Here is a 20,911-nt window from a genome sequence, read left to right on the forward strand (position 1 = left end):
TTTAAAGGGATTGTATTAAATTCAGAAGACTTGTAATAAAGCACACAAGTCCTTTGGACTACTTTAATGGTGCTTTCATGATGTTTTTGGTCCTTATTAGAGCTTGACAGTCATGGTCACTATGAACTCTCATTGTATGGAAAAGAGCTGCAAGAATGCCCAATTCTCAATGTGCTCTCTAAGTCCTCATGGTGGCGTAGTGACTCGCCTCAGTCCGGGTGGCGGAGGACGAATCTCAGTTGCCTCTGCGTCTGAGACCGTCAATCTGCACATCTTATCACGTGGGTTGTTGAGCGCGTTACCGTGGAGACGTAGTGCGTGTGGAGGCCCACACTATAAAGAAAACTACATGGCATCCACGCACAACTCACCACTCGCCCCACCGAGAGCGAGAACCACATTATAGCAACCATGAGGAGGTTACCCCATGTGACTCTATCCTCCCTAGCAACCGGGCCAATTTGGTTGCTTAGGAGACCTGGCTGGAGTCACACAGCACACCCTGGATTCGAACTCGCATAAATAATGACAGAATAATGACAAAATGTAACAAGCACTATTAATTACAAAACACTGAGTGTGTTATAAGCGTTGTTACTTTTAAGAATGTAGCCTTTGTCACTGTCATCTCTCATGGCTTCTAAAACTGGACAAGAGCAAATATTAACAATAACATGTCATGATAGAATGGAGAAACAAACTGCAGCAGCAAAAAACAGGGTATTTGCTTTAATGCACTTCCTCTCACTTTTGGTATAAATCTGCAGGTCTTGGACGGACGACGGCCCGTCGTTCCTCTCAAAATGGATCACTGTTGTTACATACTGAATAAAAGTTGAGATATGGCGAGGTTAGACACTGCTACATCACATATCCAGCTGATTATTTGACAGACATGGGATGTGTCTTAAAATCTAATGAGCTCACTCAATGTCTATTGCCTACATGGGTGTCACGCTATCTAAATAAAAAAAAGAGAACCTGATACGTGACTGATTTGATGCTTGTCAGTAGGATTTATGATGTATAAAATGTGATTTTTATGAGCAACTTCGACACTTCCAGAGCAGAAGAACAGAGGAACCAAGAGATATGGCCACCTGTTTCTCCCCACCCACATGCCCAAAATTGTGCCGAAAGCCATTCTGAATGGCAGTGTAGATGCCCTCCATAGAGAGAGAGAGAGAGAGAGAGAGAGAGAGAGAGAGAGAGAGAGAGAGACCAGGACAAAAGGAAGAAAACAGAATGTTATCTGATCACAACAACTAAGGCAAGAGGTAGAAGAGGAAGAAGGAAGAGCATATCAACAGTCCTGCTAATTTTATTACTATTATGATCTTTTTGTGAGAACTATTCCTTTCACATCTGTCTCAGGTAATTTGGTCACAAGTGGTCATCTGTGACACATTGCTGTTCACACCTGGAATTAACAGGTGTCTCACATACGTTTCCAGTGGCCACTTAACCTCGTGCGACCCCATGTCCACATGTGTGGACGTTGTATTTTGGTACACAACATATAAATTAAATGAATTAAAACCGACTGAATGCTGTTCGCAAGACTCTAGACTGTCATTTAAGGGCACACCGTGTCATGTGACACAACAGTATGACGTTGATTTCCGTGAAATGCTCCTACGGACGCAGCACCAACAAAAGTAAGAAACCTCTAAGATTTTGGACTGAAACCTGTCTGGGTGTGGGCGGAGTAGCGTCTCTAGTTCCGTTTGATATGTCGCTTCATTTGCCATTCATTTTTCGCACGTCAGCGCACTGATAAGCATGACGTCCACATATGTGGAAATTAGGACCGCGTTCCGTAAAAAGTTGAAAAAATATGTTAGTTATTTTGAATATTTTTCAACATTAACACATCTGTGGGTAATTTCGCTTCATTTTAATATACATTTTGTTATATTTTATTTTGTTATCACTGTACAATACAGTTCTATTCATTACATTAGTAAATGCATTCCTGTATATTTACTGTGCATTTTCACATTGAGAATAAATGTATCATCCAAAAGCTGAAAAATGTTGCTTTCAGAGATTTTATATGGAGCTAGGATTAAAATAAGATGCATTTCAAACTGTTCTGAGACCAGTGCAGACAGACAGCACACTGGAGGTTAAGTCATTCACTAAATAGGGAGCAAGGGAGCATCCTACAACTTTTTATGCAGCTAAGTGCATTCACTCCTAAAATCCGGTCAAAAGTTCAGTTTCAGGCTGCAGATGATGTTTGGATCACTCAACATGTTTGGCAGACATGGAACAATGATAATCAGTACATAGATTCAGAATTTTATAATGCTACATTTTATTTTAACATGGTTGTCAGTGATTGGATAATGCTGGACATTACTTTAAATAGGAATGATTTATTCAGCTTTATAGAAAATCAGCTGTAGTGTCTATAATGTCTCAAAAACATGAATAATCAACACTCCTGGACACATAATAAACTATTTTATGAAAGAAATCTGACTTTCTATAGTTTGGTATTATTTAAAATTTCACAACTTAGTCCCGCTGTCCACATATGTGGACATACACTGGCGGACAAAGTTTGGAATGATGTACAGATTTTGCTCTTATGGAAAGAAATTGGTACTTTTATTCACCAAAGTGGCATTCAACTGATCGTTTTGAAAAAAAAAATAATTTTTGAAATTATTAAACTACTTCAGAGTTCTCATCAAAAAATCCTCCACGTGCAGCAATGACAGCTTTGCAGATCCTTGGCATTCTAGCTGTCAGTTTGTCCAAATACTCAGATGACATTTCACCCCACACTTCCTGTAGCACTTGCAATAGATGTGGCTGTCTTGTCGGGCACTTCTCATGCACCTTACAGTCTAGCTGATCCCACAAAAGCTCAATGGGGTTAAGATCCATAACACTCTTTTCCAATTATCTGTTGTCCAATGTCTGTGTTTCTTTGCCCACTCTAACCTTTTCTTTTTGTTTTTTTGTTTCAAAAGTGACTTTTTCTTTACAATTCTTCCCATAAGGCCTGCACCCCTGAGTCTTCTCTTTACTGTTGTACATGAAACTGGTGTTGAGTGGGTAGAATTCAATGAAGCTGTCAGCTGAGGACATGTGAGGCGTCTATTTCTCAAACTAGAGACTCTGATGTACTTATCCTCTTGTTTAGTTGTACATCTGGCCTTCCACGTCTCTTTCTGTCCTTGTTAGAGCCAGTTGTCCTTTGTCTTTGAAGACTGTAGTGTACACCTTTGTATGAAATCTTCAGTTTTTTGGCAATTTCAAGCATTGTATAGCCTTCATTCCTCAAAACAATGATTGACTGATGAGTTTCTAGAGAAATCTGTTTCTTTTTTGCCATTTTTGACCTAATATTGGCCTTAAGACACGCCAGTCTATTTCATACTGTGGCAACTCAAATAGAAACACAAACACAATGTTAAGCTTCATTTAATGAACCAAATATCTTTCAACTGTGTTTGATATAATGGCAAGTGATTTTCTAGTATCAAATTATCAATTTAGCATGATTACTCAAGGATAAGGTGTTGGAGTGATGGCTGCTGTCTAGATTTGATCAAAAATGACTTTTTTCAAATAGTGATGGTGCTGTTTTTTACATCAGTAATGTCCTGACTATACTTGGTGATCAGTTGAATGCCACTTTGGTGAATTAAAATACCAATTTCCTTCCAAAACAGCAAAATCTGTCCATTATTCCAAACTTTTGGCCGCCAGTGTACATTTCTAGGAAATTTGGAATTTGATTCAAATTGTATTTGCATTTACTTGTTTTGTAGAAGGTTGTGCATAGAGAGAATGATCATTCTTGGGATTTTAAGAACCGATGTCGGGATCGTTCAAATAATGATTATGAATAAACGAAATATCAATATTTCACCCAACACGTTTTATTTGTTTTTTGTTTTTTTACAACAACAGGCAAAATAATATAGATTTAAAATATCGGCCATCATATCTGTTATAGGCTAAGTAAAATAATCATCAACTATAGGAATTGGTCACAGATTTCTTCGTTAATGCATCCAGAGATGCATCAATAGTTGTACACAAGCCCAGAATGATTTTATCACCTTGTCTTTACCATAAAGTTTTCATTCCTGGTCATTTTTGTCACTAATAAAACCATTCAGAGCTGCAGTTGATTTTAGTGATCCTGTCACAAAGGCCACATACACACTGCATGTTTTGGGAATGACAGCCACATTTAAAGTAGGAATGAAAATTACCACTTAACAGATTATACAACATTTAGTTCCGGTCCTCGCATCTGATTGGAAGAGAGACGTTCCATGAGTGCTGATGTCTCACACCATCAGCACTCGGATGCTTCACTGTTTGTATTACTCCGCTTGTGTTCGTGCCATTCTAAACTAAAGTGTAAGATCAGCGCAGATGTGTAAAAGAGCTAGATGTGTCTTTTCATTCATCTTGTGAGATTAAAGATTTTAGTCAGCAGGTGGTGACAAAAGACAATTTTTATGTGTTGTGAGCCACTAGTTAATTTTGACGTGCATTGAGTCAGCGCACGTCAGTCAGCAAGTGGTTTCTTTGAAGTCACTGGTATTGTCTCTCACTCCATGATCGCTCGGATAACTACTGCACTACACCTGGGAAATATAGTTAAACTAAGAGATTCAGCATCAAGACTCATCACAGATGAGAGACAAAGTAATCACACATTCCTTTTACCAGAATTTCCAGGTTTAGAGGAGATGTAAATATTCGACATAGCGAGGAGAGAACGGTTAGACGGTTATTTTTACACAAAGAAAATATTATGTATTTGACCAAAATTCAGGTAATCGCACATGCTCAATTGCGCTCTCTCTTTCTCTCTCTCTCAAACACACACACACACACACACACATCCTTGTTTCTCCAATAACTTGTTAGAAACAGTTGGATTAGGACCATTGTTACTAGTTCTAAAGTGACGTTTTCAGTAGTGATGCATCGAAATGAAAATTCTTGGCCGAAACCGAAAAGTGCAAACTGCGTGAGACTGCAAGTGGATGTCGACTGGGTCGGGCTCTTCCGTGTGTTTGACAGCGCTGATGTAGAGCGCGACTCGGCTTAAACAGTGGGTGGGGTTATTTAATCGCTGAACTCACAGCCTCTGCAGAGCCAGCACAGGAAAATTCTCTTTATAATGCGCTAATAACCATAAGAGCGGTTTATCACTTCTGGGAATGTGGACTTTATTGAGCAACTAAGAAATACTAACTGTGCAATCACATTTGAATTTTTAACACAGTGAGATATTTTGTGCTGTTGCGCTCGTTCGAGTGGCCACACACACATACTGTATAAAGAGATGCGTCTCAACTATAAGCAGTTACCGTCAATAGCTATTTATCATCAATCATCTGCTGCTGCATGTTTACATGAAATGTAATTAAACCAGGATCTTTTCACATAAACAATGCATTTTCTCCATGTCAGTGTTCCAGTTACCGTATTTTAAAGTAACGATTTTTTATCAGATGGTCGGGCCAAGATTTTCTGCTTTTATTCTCTTTTTGCTGAAAACCAAAATTAGCAATTTCGTCGGCCAAAATTTCGGTGCATCCTTAGTTTTCGAATTAGTAAAGTAGGTTGGGGCACATCTTTGGAACTTACAATGGCAGATTCTGATCCAATGGCAGGTAAAGTTCCATGCACAAGTGCGTTTTTTTGTGACAGTCCTTAGGTTTTCCTCATTTATTTATTTACTTGTTCATTGAACTGTTGTATAAAAGCAATATAACACTTGCAATTGTGCTGTATGTCCCTATATCCGCACGGCTGTTATTACCTGTGGCACTCATGCCTGCGGCTGAATCACAGTAGTGCTGATATAGGTACATACAGCATTCTTGCTCATGTGATATTGCTTTAATATGGAAAACATCATGTTGATAATTCAATGTTTGTTATGAGATGAAATTTCAAATTCATTTGACAGCAACAGTGCACCAAATGTTCAATTTTTTTTCTTTGTCATCATGTAGTAACAAACTGATGTTAACTGATGTATATCGTCATGAAATCAAAGACCCTATCCTTAATGACACCCCAACAAAAGTGGTCACAGGAGACTAATTTAAGCAACCAGGTGAAAATAGCGATCTGTCTCGCCTGACCACATGTGATGGGATCACCCGAGACGCATCTTAATACCAGGTGTAAACGGGGTCCTTAATAACATCCAAACAAATGTGTTCACAGGAGACACATGTTAATACCAGGTGTAAACAGCGATGTGTCTCACCTGACCACATGTGGATCGAATCACCCAAGACAGATGTTAATAGCAGGTGTAACCGGGGTCATAGAGCTATTTGGTTGCATCAATGTTATCAAGAAAATAAAAGCACAATTACTTCCCCTAAAATTCCCAATCTGCTGATTTGTGTAACTCACAGAAGAGGACAGTCTTTCTGATTGAGTCTGCAGTGCTCCAGCTGTGTTCTTGAGTTTCTTCTTCTTCTTCAGCATCTCTCTGTGTTCCTTCTGTTGGTTCTGCACATCTAAGAGAACTTTGATGAAGCTGTTCTTTGCCTCCTTCTCAAACTCCAGCTCGTCCCTCATGGCCAGATGCTGGATCAACTCCTCTGAATGTCCACGGATGGATGTCTTCACCTCCTACAGAACCTTATTCAGCTCCAATACAGACATCAGCCTTACTCGTGAACACAAATAACACACATGACAGGCGTGAAGCAAACCCAAGCATGGAGCTTGCAGAAGGATGTACTCACTCTCCTCATGGATGTGGCTGGTGTGAGATCTTTGGGTCTTCTGAGAGACATGTGAGAGTTCTGAATGTGCAGAGTTCTGCTCTGATTCCATTTCTGGTGAGTCCTTCATGATCTCCTCCAGCTCAATCCTCAATGATCTAAACACAACACAACTAGTAAAGGAAGACTTTCAAAACAAACTTTGAATGCTTTGAAACTTTCAAAGCCTTGTCAGAAAGTTTAATCAAGTTTAAAAAAAATCCTTTAATCTTCTACTTCGAAATCTGGATGGATGGATTGATGGATGGACAGGACAAACTGATGGATGGACAGATGGATGGATGGACGGACGGACGGATTGACGGACAGACAGACAGATGGATAGGAAAAACTGATGGATGGATGGATGAATGGATGGATGGTTGGGAGGGCCGGACAGACGGACGTACTAATGACTGGATGGATTTGAAAGACTGATGGATGGATGTGCAATGATTTTTCCAAGGAAAAACCACTTCATTGGTTATGAAGTAGTTCCAGGTCTTGACCACATAACGGTTCCATATCACTTCGCCAAATTATTTCAGTTATTTCAAAGAGCCCTAAAGGCTACCATAACAAAATAACAAATTAAAACAAAGTAAATTATTTAAATGGTTTAAAGTAAATCAATTAAGAACATCAAAGAATATCTATAATATCCTACATTTATTTCAATTTTGATTAAAAAGAGCCCTCGCGCTCCCTCGTCTGCCCCGCACTTACACACACACACACACACACTGAGACTCGAGCCGCACCCCCTCGACTTGATCAATACATACATTTCTATTATCCGAAATAACTTTTAATGTTTCAATGTATTTCGCCCTTAAAGCCCCCCCCCTTTCACTTTACCACACAGAGAGAAAAGCAGCGCATCCTCCATTGCTAGTTCTAACATGACGTTTTCGAATTAGCAACGAAGGCTTGAGCTGTATCAAAGCTAGATACACTTGATCAGTACAACAGTTTCTATATTATCTGATATCTCTGGGAAAAACCCTCCCCCTCTCACACACACACACACACACACACACACACTCCCACACTCGTGGACACACATTATACGCATAACGCACACACTTAAGGCCCAAATATACTCCTGAGAGCAAAATGTCATGTCAGCGCACTCCTGCATTTCAGTGGGGATAAAAAAAAAATTGTTAAGATTTATAACGGGAATATGGCGACACACATCTTGGTGATTTTGAAGCGATGTTACTTCTGACGAGAGCTGCAACAAAAGAGGTAATCCCAGAAGCGATCTATCTCATTTTCTGATTTTCTCTTTTCGATCCCTCAAACACAAACCCACACACATGCACAAACGCGCTACCTTATTACTCCAGTAAGTCCTCGAGTAAAGCAGCACAAGCCTCCGTTGCTAGTTCTAATGTGACGTTTTCAAATTAGCAACGAAGGGTTGAGCTGTATTAAATTAAGATGCTGATGCCATGGCGGAAGAAAGTAGTTCCACTCACAAGAGCGTTTTAGGGACGAAAACCAGAAAATGTCTTGAGATAAACCCTGAATGATGTATTTAGGTGTGGTAACCGTGGTATAAGCAGAATAATTGACTCTGGGCCTTTGAATTTTTTACAAATAATGCACACTCCGCTGCGCATCATGACCGCATTTCCACCTCGGGCGTGCATTATTTTTAAACAATTTAATGGTCTGTCATCAATTATTCCTTACATATGCATCTGAGTGAGAAAATTAACCAGTTAGAAAAGTTCATTGTACAGGTATTCAGCTCTTACAGTTTAACATCACCAATAATCCCCAACATACTATGACTGGATTATTTGAATAAATTCTTTCTTGATTTTTCTTTCTTTAAAAATAAATAAATAAATGTTAGTGCGTTGTTAATATCTTGCAGTATTATTTTTTCTTGTCATATTTTCATCAACAGTATGTTTTAATTAAAAACCTATTTTTTGTCTCGTCTTCATTATCGTTAACAAAGTTTGGAATAATGTACAGATTTAAGTGTTTCGGAAGGAAATTGATATTTAATTCACCAAAGTGGCATTCAGCTGATCACCAAGTATAGTCAGGACATTACTGATGTAAAAAACAGCACCATCACTATTTGAAAAAAGTCATTTTTGATCAAATCTAGACAGCAGCCATCACTCCAACACCTTATCCTTGAGTAATCATGCTAAATTGCTAATTAGGTACTAGAAAATCACAGCTGAAAGCTATTTGGTTCGTTAAATGAAGCTTAACATTGTCTTTGTGTTTGTTTTTGAGTTGTCACAGTATGCAATAGACTGGCATGTCTTAAGGTCAATATTAGGTCAAAAATGGCAAAAAAGAAACAGCTTTCAATAGAAACTCATCAGTCAATCGTTGTTTTGAGGAATGAAGGCTATACATTGCTTGAAATTTCATACAAAGGTGTACACTACAGTCTTTAAAGACAAAGGACAACTGGCTCTAACAAGGACAGAAAGAGATGTGGAAGACCAGATGTACAACTAAACAAGAGGATAAGTACATCAGAGTTTCTAGTTTGAGAAATAGACGCCTCACATGTCCTCAGCTGACAGCTTCATTGAATTCTACCCGCTCAACACCAGTTTCATGTACAACAGTAAAGAGAAGACTCAGGGGTGCAGGCCTTATGGGAAGAATTGCAAAGAAAAAATCACTTTTGAAACAGAAAAACAAAAAGAAAAGGTTAGAGTGGGCAAAGAAACACAGACATTGGACAACAGATAATTGGAAAAGAGTGTTATGGATCTTAACCCCATTGAGCTTTTGTGGGATCAGCTAGACTGTAAGGTGCGTGAGAAATGCCCATCAAGACACATCTTGCCACATCTATGGCAAGTGCTACAGGAAGTGTGGGGTGAAATGTCACCTGAGTATCTGGACAAACTGACAGCTAGAATGCCAAGGATCTGCAAAGCTGTCATTGCTGAACATGGAGGATTTTTTGATGAGAACTCTTCAAAGTAGTTTAAGTAGTTTTTGAAAAATATTTTCAAATTGTAATAGAAATTTTAAACGTTATTAATATCCTGACTATACATTGTGATCAGTTGAATGCCACTTTGGTGAATAAAAGTACCAATTTCTTTCCATAAGAGCAAAATCTATTCATTTTTCCAAACTGAATATGAAATCTTTTCTCAGAGGCACCCCTGCAGCACCATTTCTGTGCACGCCACTGAAACCTATTACCATCTAAAAACGTATATATTTTACACTGTTAGGATCTCATCTCGCACCATTGTTCTGATCTATTTTTCACCGTTGTCAGCAATATTGTGCTGTTTCTTAGCTTGTTTAATTCTCTGTTTTCTAGGTGAGACTGACTCAACTGTTTAGGAACGTAATAGATTATGTCATTCATTATGACATCATTCCATAAATAAAATTATTCATTGTTAAAAATGGACTTTGTTGTATTGGTGAGTTTGATTCTACAGGAGGAAATCAAATCCTGCAGGATACCACCTAAATAGTTCCTGTAAAAAAATCCTGCACAATGTGTATGGTTTAACACTTGCTATGTCCTGCAGGATTTTAAATCTACCCAGCACAATATTCCTGCAGGGAATAAAGGTGTTTAATGACCTGTAAGACAATTCCTGCAGAAAATTATTTCCATTCCTTCATAATATTCCGGCAGGATTTCTACAGGAAAATGAGCAGAAAATCCTGTAAGAAAACTGCAGAAAATTCCTGAAGGATTCCTGTAGGATTGTGTGTGTGTGTGTAAGGGTGTAAGGGTGTATTTTAAGGTTTACAGATTGGCCCCATTCACTTCCCTTTTAAGTGCCTCACTTTAACCTCGATTTTTGCCTTTTTTTTTTTTTCTTTTTTTTTAAACCGAGGGACCAGTGCTGAACCCAGAACATTCCTTGAACAGGGGCATTTTTTAATTATTTTTTTTGGCCACCACATTTGAAATATGTGGGACATTTTGGTCACTTTAGTAGCATTTTTTACTCTGAGTCCTAGTTAATTTCTTAAGTTGGTTAGATCAGTGGTTGGTTCTCATGTGAAGCCTGTAAATTGATAAAATCTTAGTCATGGGAAAGTCATGGAAATTTCGGTAAGAATTTACATTTTGCAAGTAATGCTAAACTATTTTAATAAATGTAAAATATTTCATCTGTAATATTGCTCCTGAGTCAAGTAAAACTTGCTCGCTAGCCATAGTGGTCTGATTTTGAGTTTCTTTTCAATTAATTGATCGAACAGACCGAATCACAAATAGGTTGAATGATTCATTAACGAATCGATCTGAATCTGAATGATTTTTGAACATCCTTATCCAGTAATCACAAACATCTGGGAAGGGTCATGGAAATGCAGTGGTCAAAAAGTGTGGCAAATCTTGATATCATTTTAGTCTCGAGCGCAGCAGCATCTTTCTCTAGAGGGATATAGCTGTAGGCTGAGCTCCAAAAAGGGGCGGGACCTCCAAACTGCCAGCAAAGATAAACAAAACCTAACCTTAACCATGTATGGATTGAAAGTGTCGCCCCCTTTCAGAGCTGGCCCATCCCCCTTCTTCAGTAACTCCACCTCTTATGGAGCCATCCCGCCCTCTTTTTAAGATTCCGCCCCCATTTGGAGATCTCCGGGCTTGAGCCGATGTTGTTTCATGTCTCCGCCGCCGGGTGGCACCATTGTGACTCCACACTGACTCTGCAGCACTAGAGAAGAAAACAGCCCGGAAGCGGCGGCGCAGCGGTGAAATAGGAAGTGTAAAATGGAGGCAGCCGTGTTCATCTTTTCACTCGTCGACTGCTGCGCTTTAATATTCCTCTCCGTGTACTTCGTATCCTTTACTCACACTGCACACGAGTGGATCTCTCATTTCTCAGTGTTCACTTGTGTTGTGTGTCTCAGCATGTGCTCACTGAGATTGCGGGCAGATGCTACTGATTGATCTTTATGATCATTTGTCTTATAATGTGTGTTTAATGTGGTTCTCATGCTTTGACACGATGCATGGAAGATCTTTACATTTATTGAGTTGTGAATTTATGCTGATTGGCTCTTTCGTTATGAGTTGAGGGATGGGACATAATGCAGCTTTGATAAACAGGGTGAAGGACCATATTTTTATCATTTATAGATTGCTCTGACTCATTCTTTATGATCTGTGCACATTCTTGAACTCTATTCTCAGATTATTACTCTGTCTGATCTGGAATGTGACTACATCAACGCTCGAGCTTGCTGTTCAAAGTTAAACAAAGTAAGTGTGAATTGAAGTGTTGAAAGTGTTAATGAGAGAGACGTCTTTTATTAGAGAAAAGTAAATGTGTTTGCAGTTTACATTATAAAGCAATACATGTTGTTTTGATGTGTAGATAGATGTGCACAGCGCGGTCCAATATGGAGCTAGAACAATGACAAAAGTATTTGAATCTGAATTTGGTTCATTTGAAATATAGATAAATATATTTTGTCTACTCGAGTACTCAGACTAATTACTCGTCGAGTACTCGAGGGGCAACAACACATAACTGTATATATAATAACATGTCTGCCAAACGTCTTTGGCTGCTAAATTGCATCTTCAGTCTATCGTCTATTCATTATTATAGGCTGTTATAAAATAATCTGTTACAAAATGTACAAAAGATTGCATAATCAAAATAAAATGCATCATATTTTGTTATTATGTGAAGATTCACTGCCCAACTCAATGAAAGAATGTGCACAACGCGTCTGTCTGTTCTTCCTTCAAGTTACCGTAGTAATCTTAGTAAGCACCCACCAGTTTTTTAGTGACTGGTTCAGTGATCATTGGACTAAACTTGGATTGTGCAGTACTATCAATTGAGGATCAAACTCTGTGGAAGTACAATACCTTTTTCAGGACTGTTCTCCTTGGGTTTGATTACATGCACTGGTGAGCTCACATTGGATTGCAAACACTCACACCATCTCAAAGACTGTTAGTTGTATATACACTTAAGAAGTATTGTTGTGTGTTGTGAAGTGTTGTCTGTTGTACATATATTTATTGTTAATACACAAGTGTTTGGAACTTTCCTTTCTTGCTTTTTCACTCATTAACACTCACACAGATTGATCAGGATCCTACTTTTTATTGTGTAACGCAATAGTTAAGGCTGGTCAATACAACATGATCACCATCGATCATCGTTTTCATGATCAATCATTGCTGCAACGTCCGAGTACTTGTGCCCATCCCTAATATAGATGTGAAATTGTGTTTTGTATTTTTAAAAGGCTGATTATTTTCAGTTGACATTTTTTAGAGGTGGAATTAGCTGTAAATTCAGATTAAGAAGAAATTCATAACTCCAAATGCAGATCTCTTGAATTCAGAAATTCATGCAAATTATTATTATTATTTTTTTTTTTAAATCTTCTGTTTAAAAATACAAATTTAGAAAATACACCAATAAAGTCTAAAATTTGGTTAAATCTCATATCTGGAATTCAAATGAATGAAATTCATATACTTTTGTCATTGTTCTAGCTCCATAAGTCCAAAAGTCTGAAACCACACAGAAAAATCTGGTATCCTCTCCCCCCCCCCCCATTTAAACCTGGAAATAAGCAAAGTTTATGGAAATTTTGCAAAATGTAAAATGAATAAAAGTTATGTAAAACAAAGAAGAAATATTACGATTGTGCACTATTTCTAGGTCATTAATCACATATAAAGCAAATGTGTGACCATGATCAATTATTTGTACAAATGATCAGACTTGAGATGCTCTTCGGAACATTCTCAAATTATGCTGGATAAAATGATCATCAGGTTTTGTTAACGGCAGCTCATGTGAATATGCTGTTGTTAAAGTAAAAGGAGGTAAAACATTTGTCAGTTCAAAATGCAAAATAGAAGCATTTTCAATAGAGGTCTTAGATGTTTGGAGCCTAGTCTTTCTTAATACTACATTCAAATTACACTGGTATCACTTTATGAAATTAATATCATTAACAAACATACATTAGATTAATGCATATTATATGGTTAGAAAAGTCATGAAACTTTGATTTATACACTCACTGAGCACTTTATTAGAACACTATGGTCCTAATAAAGTACCCAACGCGGTCTTCTGCTTATCTAGCACACTGCAGATTTGTTGGACAGAGTCAATGGATCAAACAAAGAAAAAGAAACTTACCGGTTGACCAACATGTTGGCTCGTACTCGCTGTGTCCCCAGGATAAATTGATGGAATCGCGTTGGGCTTCCATATATATATGTTTTGTGGCAAAACCCATCTGTTTTGGGGTACAATTTTCAAAACAGTTCTCTGGAAAATGACTACTGCAAACCCGAGTTTTCTCTGGAAGTTTGCACCCATTTATCTGGATTTTCAGATTCTTTGATAATACATGAAGGCTCACCATTTGTGCTTTCGCAACTTTGCATCAAAAACAGAACGTCTCTGCCATCGTCTTGAAAATGGTGAAATGTAGCTTGCAAAATACCGATACTTAGCTACACCTGTCTTCTCCTGATACTCCTTGCTTCACCATAGTGTATGCTAATGATATGGAAAGTCCCACCCCACAAGTTGAGGGGATTGGTTCATAGGTTTGTGAAGTATGAAACCCTGGCTGTCTGAATCCGTGTTTTTTAGTACACTGCAGTTCCAAGACAAAAATGCTCAGCCATGGCGCTGACTGCTGATTTTGCTCATGGTATGTCTTTTAGCATATAAAAAACACCATATGGACATGTAAACAATGTTAACTTGATTTTCACCCAAGGGGGTCTTTAAATATTAGCTTATTTAAATGTTCTTAATTTATAAAAATATTAAATTTGCCAAAATTTCTCAATTTTGGGCTTGTCCCCCGTCTAGATTTTTTAACTTCGCCTCTATAATACATTTCATAAAAAGTGTTCAAATTAGGGCAGTTCTACTTTTTGTTATGCACATAAAACAAAAATTGTATTTTCAATTAATTCTAAGCATTTTTACATCATGATCTGGGAGTAGATATATTTAAAGTGTCATTACCAAATCAGAAGCAATGTCTGAATATTTATTAATAAACTGGTTCATGTTGAAAGTCCAAGTCAATTTAATCAATATTAAATCCACTACAATACTAAATCCACTTGAAGGTTGATCAAGGCCATGATCAGATCTTTATTCCATGTGATAAATGTTTAGATGAAACCGTTTGAAGAGGTTTTACTTTTTAAAGATTCAAGTACTCAAAAGTGCCAGTTCAACAATCTGGACTGAAGGAACTACAGATTTTTTTTAAGCATTTATTGACTTTCTTATGAAAGTTATTTGAATGTATTACCAACAGATTCTTTGCCTTTTGTTAATAACTGCTGTGTTTGTGTTCAGTGGGTGATACCTGAGATGATCGGTCAGGCTCTGGCCACAGTGTTAATGCTGGTGTCCATGCACTGGTTTGTGTTCCTACTCAACCTTCCGGTGGCGTCATGGAATGTGTACAGGTGATCTGTCTGAAACAGGTTTTATAGAGAATACAGTATAAGCCTAAAGAATATCCCACTAACCATTATTGTTCCCTGCAAACAGATACGTGAAGGTTCCGATGGGGAACATGGGGGTGTATGATCCCACAGAGATTCATAACAGAGGCCAGTTGAAGTCCCATATGAAGGAAGCCATGATCAAACTGGGCTTCCACCTTCTCTGCTTCTTCATCTACCTGTACAGGTAAAAACACTTACTCCACTAAGGTCTGACATGCAGCAAACCAAATAATGCAGGCACCTAGTTTTGCATAGCCAGACTTAAGCAAGTCTGATCCACTGTGCAGCTCATTCTGTCCAAGAACCGCCCACTTAGACAGAAAGTTATCTCACTGATATTATCTCACTGATATGTAAAGCATCCAACCAAGGCTCAATTTGTTTTCAGGGCTGGTAAATTGATTATTTTATAATAATAGAATAATAGTTACTCCTCAAAAGTTACCCATGGGATATACACCGTTCAGCCACAACGTTAAAACCACCTGCCTAATATTGTGTAGGTCCCCCTTGTGCCGCCAAAACAGCGCCAACCCGCATCTCTGAACAGCATTGTGAGATGATATTCTTCTCACCACAATTGTACAGAGTGGTTATCTGAGTTACCGTAGACTTTGTCAGTTCAAACCAGTCTGGCCAATCTCTGTTGAACTCTCTCATCAACAAGACGTTTCCATCCACAGAACTGTCACTCACTGGATGTTTTTTGTTTTTGGCACCATTCTGAGTAAATTCTAGAGACTGTTGTGTGTGAAAATCCCAGGAGATCAGCAGTTACAAAAATACTCAAACCAGCCCATCTGGCACCAACAATCATGCCACGGTCCAAATCACTGAGATCACATTTTCTCCCCATTCTGATGGTTGATATAAAAATCAACTGAAGCTCCTGACTCGTATCTGAATGATTTTATGAACTGCACTGCTGCCACACGATTGGCTGATTAGATAATCGCATGGATGATTGTTGGTGCCAGATGGGCTGGTTTGAGTATTTCTGTAACTGCTGATCTCCTGGGATTTTCACACACAACAGTTTCTAGAGTTTACTCAGAATGGTGCCAAAATCAAAAAAGACCAATGAGCAGCAGTTCTGTGGACGGAAATGCCTTGTTGATGAGAGAAGTCAACAGAGAATGGCCATCTTTGGAATGCTCTCGGGAGGCTATTTCCAGTCATGCTATTTCCAGTCATGCCAGTGCAGTTCCTATCTACTTGAATGGAGAAAGACCAAGATCAAAAAAACGGTTGGTCAAGGTTTCGATCAAAGATCATATTTCAAATCGGCAATAAAATGTGATAATATTGGAATCATAAATTGTGCTGCTTTAACTCATATTACGGAAAACAAAAATGCAATTTTCCAGGATTGTATAGCTAATGCGCGGTAGCGAGTTGATTGACAGATGATGTCTGTATCTAAAAGGTGATTGGCTCTTTTACCTGTAAGACGGGACATCCTTTCTACATCCATTGACTGTTGGGTGCTAGAGCTTTTTGGTTGGGTGTTCCAATTTCTCCCATTCATTTAAATAGATGTGGCCCTTCTCTACTAAACAATCTCTGGATTAGTATATGCAATAAGGCACTATTTTTCACAATGAATGCAATGTACCGTGTGCTTATTTCCATGATAGTGTTTAAAAAATATCATTGGAAATGGTCTTTTGGCAATAATCGAAAACTTTTAACAATGTTTATTTGTTGAATACTGTATGCTATAGAAACAAATAGCAAGCTGTATACAACGTGTAATAATGTAATATGCAGTATGATATTGTGTTATTTTGAACATAGCATATCGGTGACTACACCATTATCGACAAACATTAGTTTTAAATGCAATGGTTTGAATTGGCCGATAATGGAAGCAGATAACATCAAGGCTTTCCTTTTCCCTAAATGAAAATACTAAAAATAAATATTAAATGTATAATAAAACAATAATATATTATATTTAATAGTATTAATATTATAATTAGGGCTGTCAATTAATTAACACTAATTCAGTGTTGTAAATTATATTAAAAAAATAAGGCAATTAATCATGCCTCCGGGATGTAATAAGAAATATTCTTACCATCAGAGCAATTCAAGCTTGAAGTACCACCTTCATAATTTTGCAAGTCTCAGTCATCAGGGGGCAGTAAGTGCAGCTGTACAGGCAACAAACCAAACTTACCGACAGGCTTAGAAAAGCCCTTATGATAAATCTATCACTGACAAATTCAGTTGCAAAATGGATTGCTGTGAACTGAAGGCCATTGATAAGCTTATGTTCAATGATATTGAAATAAACAATATTGCCTTCTAAAGCCACTTTTTGTATTGCCCAATCGATACTTGTCTGCCACAATAATGTAATGTATTTTATTTATCTCATAGTAATATGAGATATTTTTAATTCTTTTAATTATATCCCTAGTTATCATTATAAATTGAATTATTTGTATTTGGGGAGCATTCTCTGCAAATATTGATATACGATTAATTGAGATTAATTTGATTAATCTGTATATCATGAAATTAATTCAATAAAAAATGCTAATCGATTGATGGCTCTAATTATAATATTTAATAAGATATAATACTGTATTTAATATTAAATAAAATACTAATGAAAATATATCAAATAAAGTACTTTACTATGCCACAATACAATTAAACTGTTATTATTTTTATCTGTCCTTCATAAAAAAGTTTTGATGTGGGATGTTACTTGACGGATTAAAAATTCTAGATTGGAGCTTCACTGTGAACACTGTTTTTATTCCAATATGAGCCATTTTATTGGTCACATGCAGTGGTGTAACTACAGGCAGTGCAGGGTGGGCAACTGCACTGGGGCCCGGGTTGAAATGGTGGCCCGCGATGGCCGGCCGAAAGGGAATGTTTAAAACAATCACAGGCCCTGTCATCAAAAGTTTTGTCTTAAAGACATGACATAATGTAAACATTTGAAATAATTTGGCTAAACATTCATCACACAGCATCTAGAAAATTCACTCACAATGTGAGCCCACAAGTGGTTTAATTTACAGATTAAATGTTAAATAGTAAACAGTTTGAAACAAGAGCCGCACTGCTGGTTTAGAGAGTCTGCTTCAGTTAAATCCCCATGTTGCCTCTCTGTTTATCTTTCAGTAAGTGAGGTTTCATTTGTTATCTCTGGTGTCTTTTGTAGCATGATCCTGGCACTGATCAACGATTGACCCACAGCAGTCTTCAAGAACAAACTGCCAAATCATAAACTGGCTTTTATGCTTTGTAAAACTAAATTCATCCACCCCAAACAGAAGATGTGCTCCATCATCACTATTCTACGAACAGAAAAACACAACCCACATCTGTTGACCACAAACCATGATGAAGCGTGAGACGGATGTCATTTGGCTCCTGTTTACATGTGTATGTTTTATTTGTGTTGGACTGAGTGATATTGAGCTGCTTCTCAGAGCAGAAGCATCAAGACAATCGCACTGACTCATTGGACCTCTGTTTGGCAAGTTTTAGAGCGCAAACATGGCACTCACAGGTGAATCTCACGCCACATTTCACCCTGAAGTCAAAGAAAAAATAAGAGATTATATTTGCTTACAGAAAATAATGCCTGTTTTAACACCATTAAGAATTTCTGCATTGTGACAACTAAGCATATAATTCCCCTTATTCTCAATGTTTTTCTTTTATTCATATCAGCATTAAACGGATACTATCTTAATGCATAAATACTTAACTCTTCATTTTTTTGCATTATAATATTATGAATGTATGAAATAATGTTGTAATAATTCTAAAATAGGCTTTATTTTCTCTAAGCAAATATAGAGATTTTCAGAAAAAAAGTCTCGATCTTGACCCCTGCATGTATTTTTGAAACATTTGTGTATGTTTAATTGTTTGCAGTTTAATGGAGCGTGACTCAGAGGACAACTAGAATAACCATTATGAGAATAAGATGATACTCTCATAACATCATCTGTTATAACAGCTATCACCGATTCTATTTAACTTACTAGTTATGGGTCATTTCAATGGCATGTTTTTGTTTTCAGAGCGTTTTTACCTCGTAAAAAAAAAACATGTCAGATTTTTATCAAACCAGTCAACCTGATATTTGCTCATTTGGAAGTGAAATTTCATCCTTATATCTTGAATCTTACAAAAGCTATCAAGAACATGTCCAGATCATAATTGGCCCCCAATTAAAAATCAAACGAAAGAAATAATGAATTTTATTTTACATGGATCCTGTTCTAAGGCCACTAAGATTTTTGAATTTCCATTATTTTCATGACAGTTTCGCAGTTTTTATAATATTCTCAGACATGGGTGTGTAATAACAGGTTTTATCCGAATACTCCGTTCTCCTGGTTATATAAAACAACAATACATCGCTGTAGTGATGGGTCCAGCCAAATAGTGCGTCACATGATCTTAATTCAGTTTTATTGAACAGTGTTGTCCTGGATTGGGACAGATGTGTATATTTTGCTGTCTTTCAATAATTCAGTGGCAGATACTGTAAGAATAGGTGCTGCCCTTACCTTTGTGTCATTATAATACTGTCATCTGAGAGGGTTTGATTTTTAAGCATGTAGTATTAAGTGTCATCCGTCATGTTTTTTTTTTCTTTTCTCTTTTTGCATTTTTTTGGCATTTGTGGGTTTTCTTAAATAAAAGATGATCATAAACAAGTTCTCACCATTCATTCATAGAATCGAAATACGATACTTGGAAATCAAATGTAATTTTCAATAAAAATTTGATTTGCAATATTTTTCAAAGCAAAAAATACAGAAAGTCACATATACAGGTGCATCACAAATTAGAATGTCGTGGAAAAGTTCATTTATTTCAGTAATTCAACTCAAATTGTGAAACTCATGTATTAAATTCAGTGCACACAGACTGAAGTAGTTTAAGTCTTTGGTTCTTTTAATTGTGATGATTTTGGCTCACATTTAACAAAAACCCACCAATTCACTATCTCAAAAAATTAGAATACATCATAAGACCAATAAAAAAAACATTTTTAGTGAATTGTTGGCCTTCTGGAAAGTATGTTCATTTACTGTATATGTACTCAATACTTGGTAGGGGCTCCTTTTGCTTTAATTACTGCCTCAATTCGGCGTGGCATGGAGGTGATCAGTTTGTGGCACTGCTGAGGTGGTATGGAAGCCCAGGTTTCTTTGACAGTGGCCTTCAGCTCATCTGCATTTTTTGGTCTCTTGTTTCTCATTTTCCTCTTGACAATACCCCATAGATTCTCTATGGGGTTCAGGTCTGGTGAGTTTGCTGGCCAGTCAAGCACACCAACACCATGGTCATTTAACCAACTTTTGGTGCTTTTGGCAGTGTGGGCAGGTGCCAAATCCTGCTGGAAAATGAAATCAGCATCTTTAAAAAGCTGGTCAGCAGAAGGAAGCATGAAGTGCTCCAAAATTTCTTGGTAAATGGGTGCAGTGACTTTGGTTTTCAAAGAACACAATGGACCAACACCAGCAGATGACATTGCACCCCAAATCATCACAGACTGTGGAAACTTAACACTGGACTTCAAGCAACTTGGGCTATGAGCTTCTCCACCCTTCCTCCAGACTCTAGGACCTTGGTTTCCAAATGAAATATAAAACTTGCTCTCATC

General features: G+C 37.5%; 1 protein-coding gene and 1 pseudogene across 1 annotated transcript; one reads left to right on the forward strand and one right to left on the reverse strand.

The window, feature by feature from the left end:
- Positions 1–563: 563 nt before the first annotated feature.
- On the reverse strand, positions 564–10,021 carry LOC127452703 (fasciculation and elongation protein zeta-2-like; annotated as a pseudogene).
- Positions 10,022–11,443: 1,422 nt separating this feature from the next.
- LOC127452556 (protein cornichon homolog 4) lies at positions 11,444–19,970 on the forward strand. The gene is made up of 5 exons (XM_051718093.1): positions 11,444–11,580; positions 11,935–12,003; positions 15,107–15,219; positions 15,305–15,445; positions 18,446–19,970. The coding sequence occupies exons 1-5, from the start codon at positions 11,512–11,514 to the stop codon at positions 18,471–18,473; spliced, it is 420 nt and encodes a 139-aa protein (XP_051574053.1). The 5' UTR covers positions 11,444–11,511; the 3' UTR covers positions 18,474–19,970.
- Positions 19,971–20,911: the final 941 nt, after the last annotated feature.

This window comes from Myxocyprinus asiaticus, chromosome 15 (genome assembly GCF_019703515.2).
Source record: "Myxocyprinus asiaticus isolate MX2 ecotype Aquarium Trade chromosome 15, UBuf_Myxa_2, whole genome shotgun sequence".
Lineage (NCBI taxonomy): Eukaryota > Metazoa > Chordata > Actinopteri > Cypriniformes > Catostomidae > Myxocyprinus > Myxocyprinus asiaticus.

What these genes read in the sequence shown, in the direction of transcription:
- LOC127452556 (XM_051718093.1), top strand. Translation starts at nt 11,512, where the DNA reads ATGGAGGCAGCCGTGTTCATCTTTTCACTCGTCGACTGCTGCGCTTTA. An exon ending in TATTCCTCTCCGTGTACTTC is followed by an intron (nt 11,581 to 11,934) that starts GTATCCTTTACT and finishes CTCTATTCTCAG; the next exon opens with ATTATTACTCTGTCTGATCT. An exon ending in GCTGTTCAAAGTTAAACAAA is followed by an intron (nt 12,004 to 15,106) that starts GTAAGTGTGAAT and finishes GTTTGTGTTCAG; the next exon opens with TGGGTGATACCTGAGATGAT.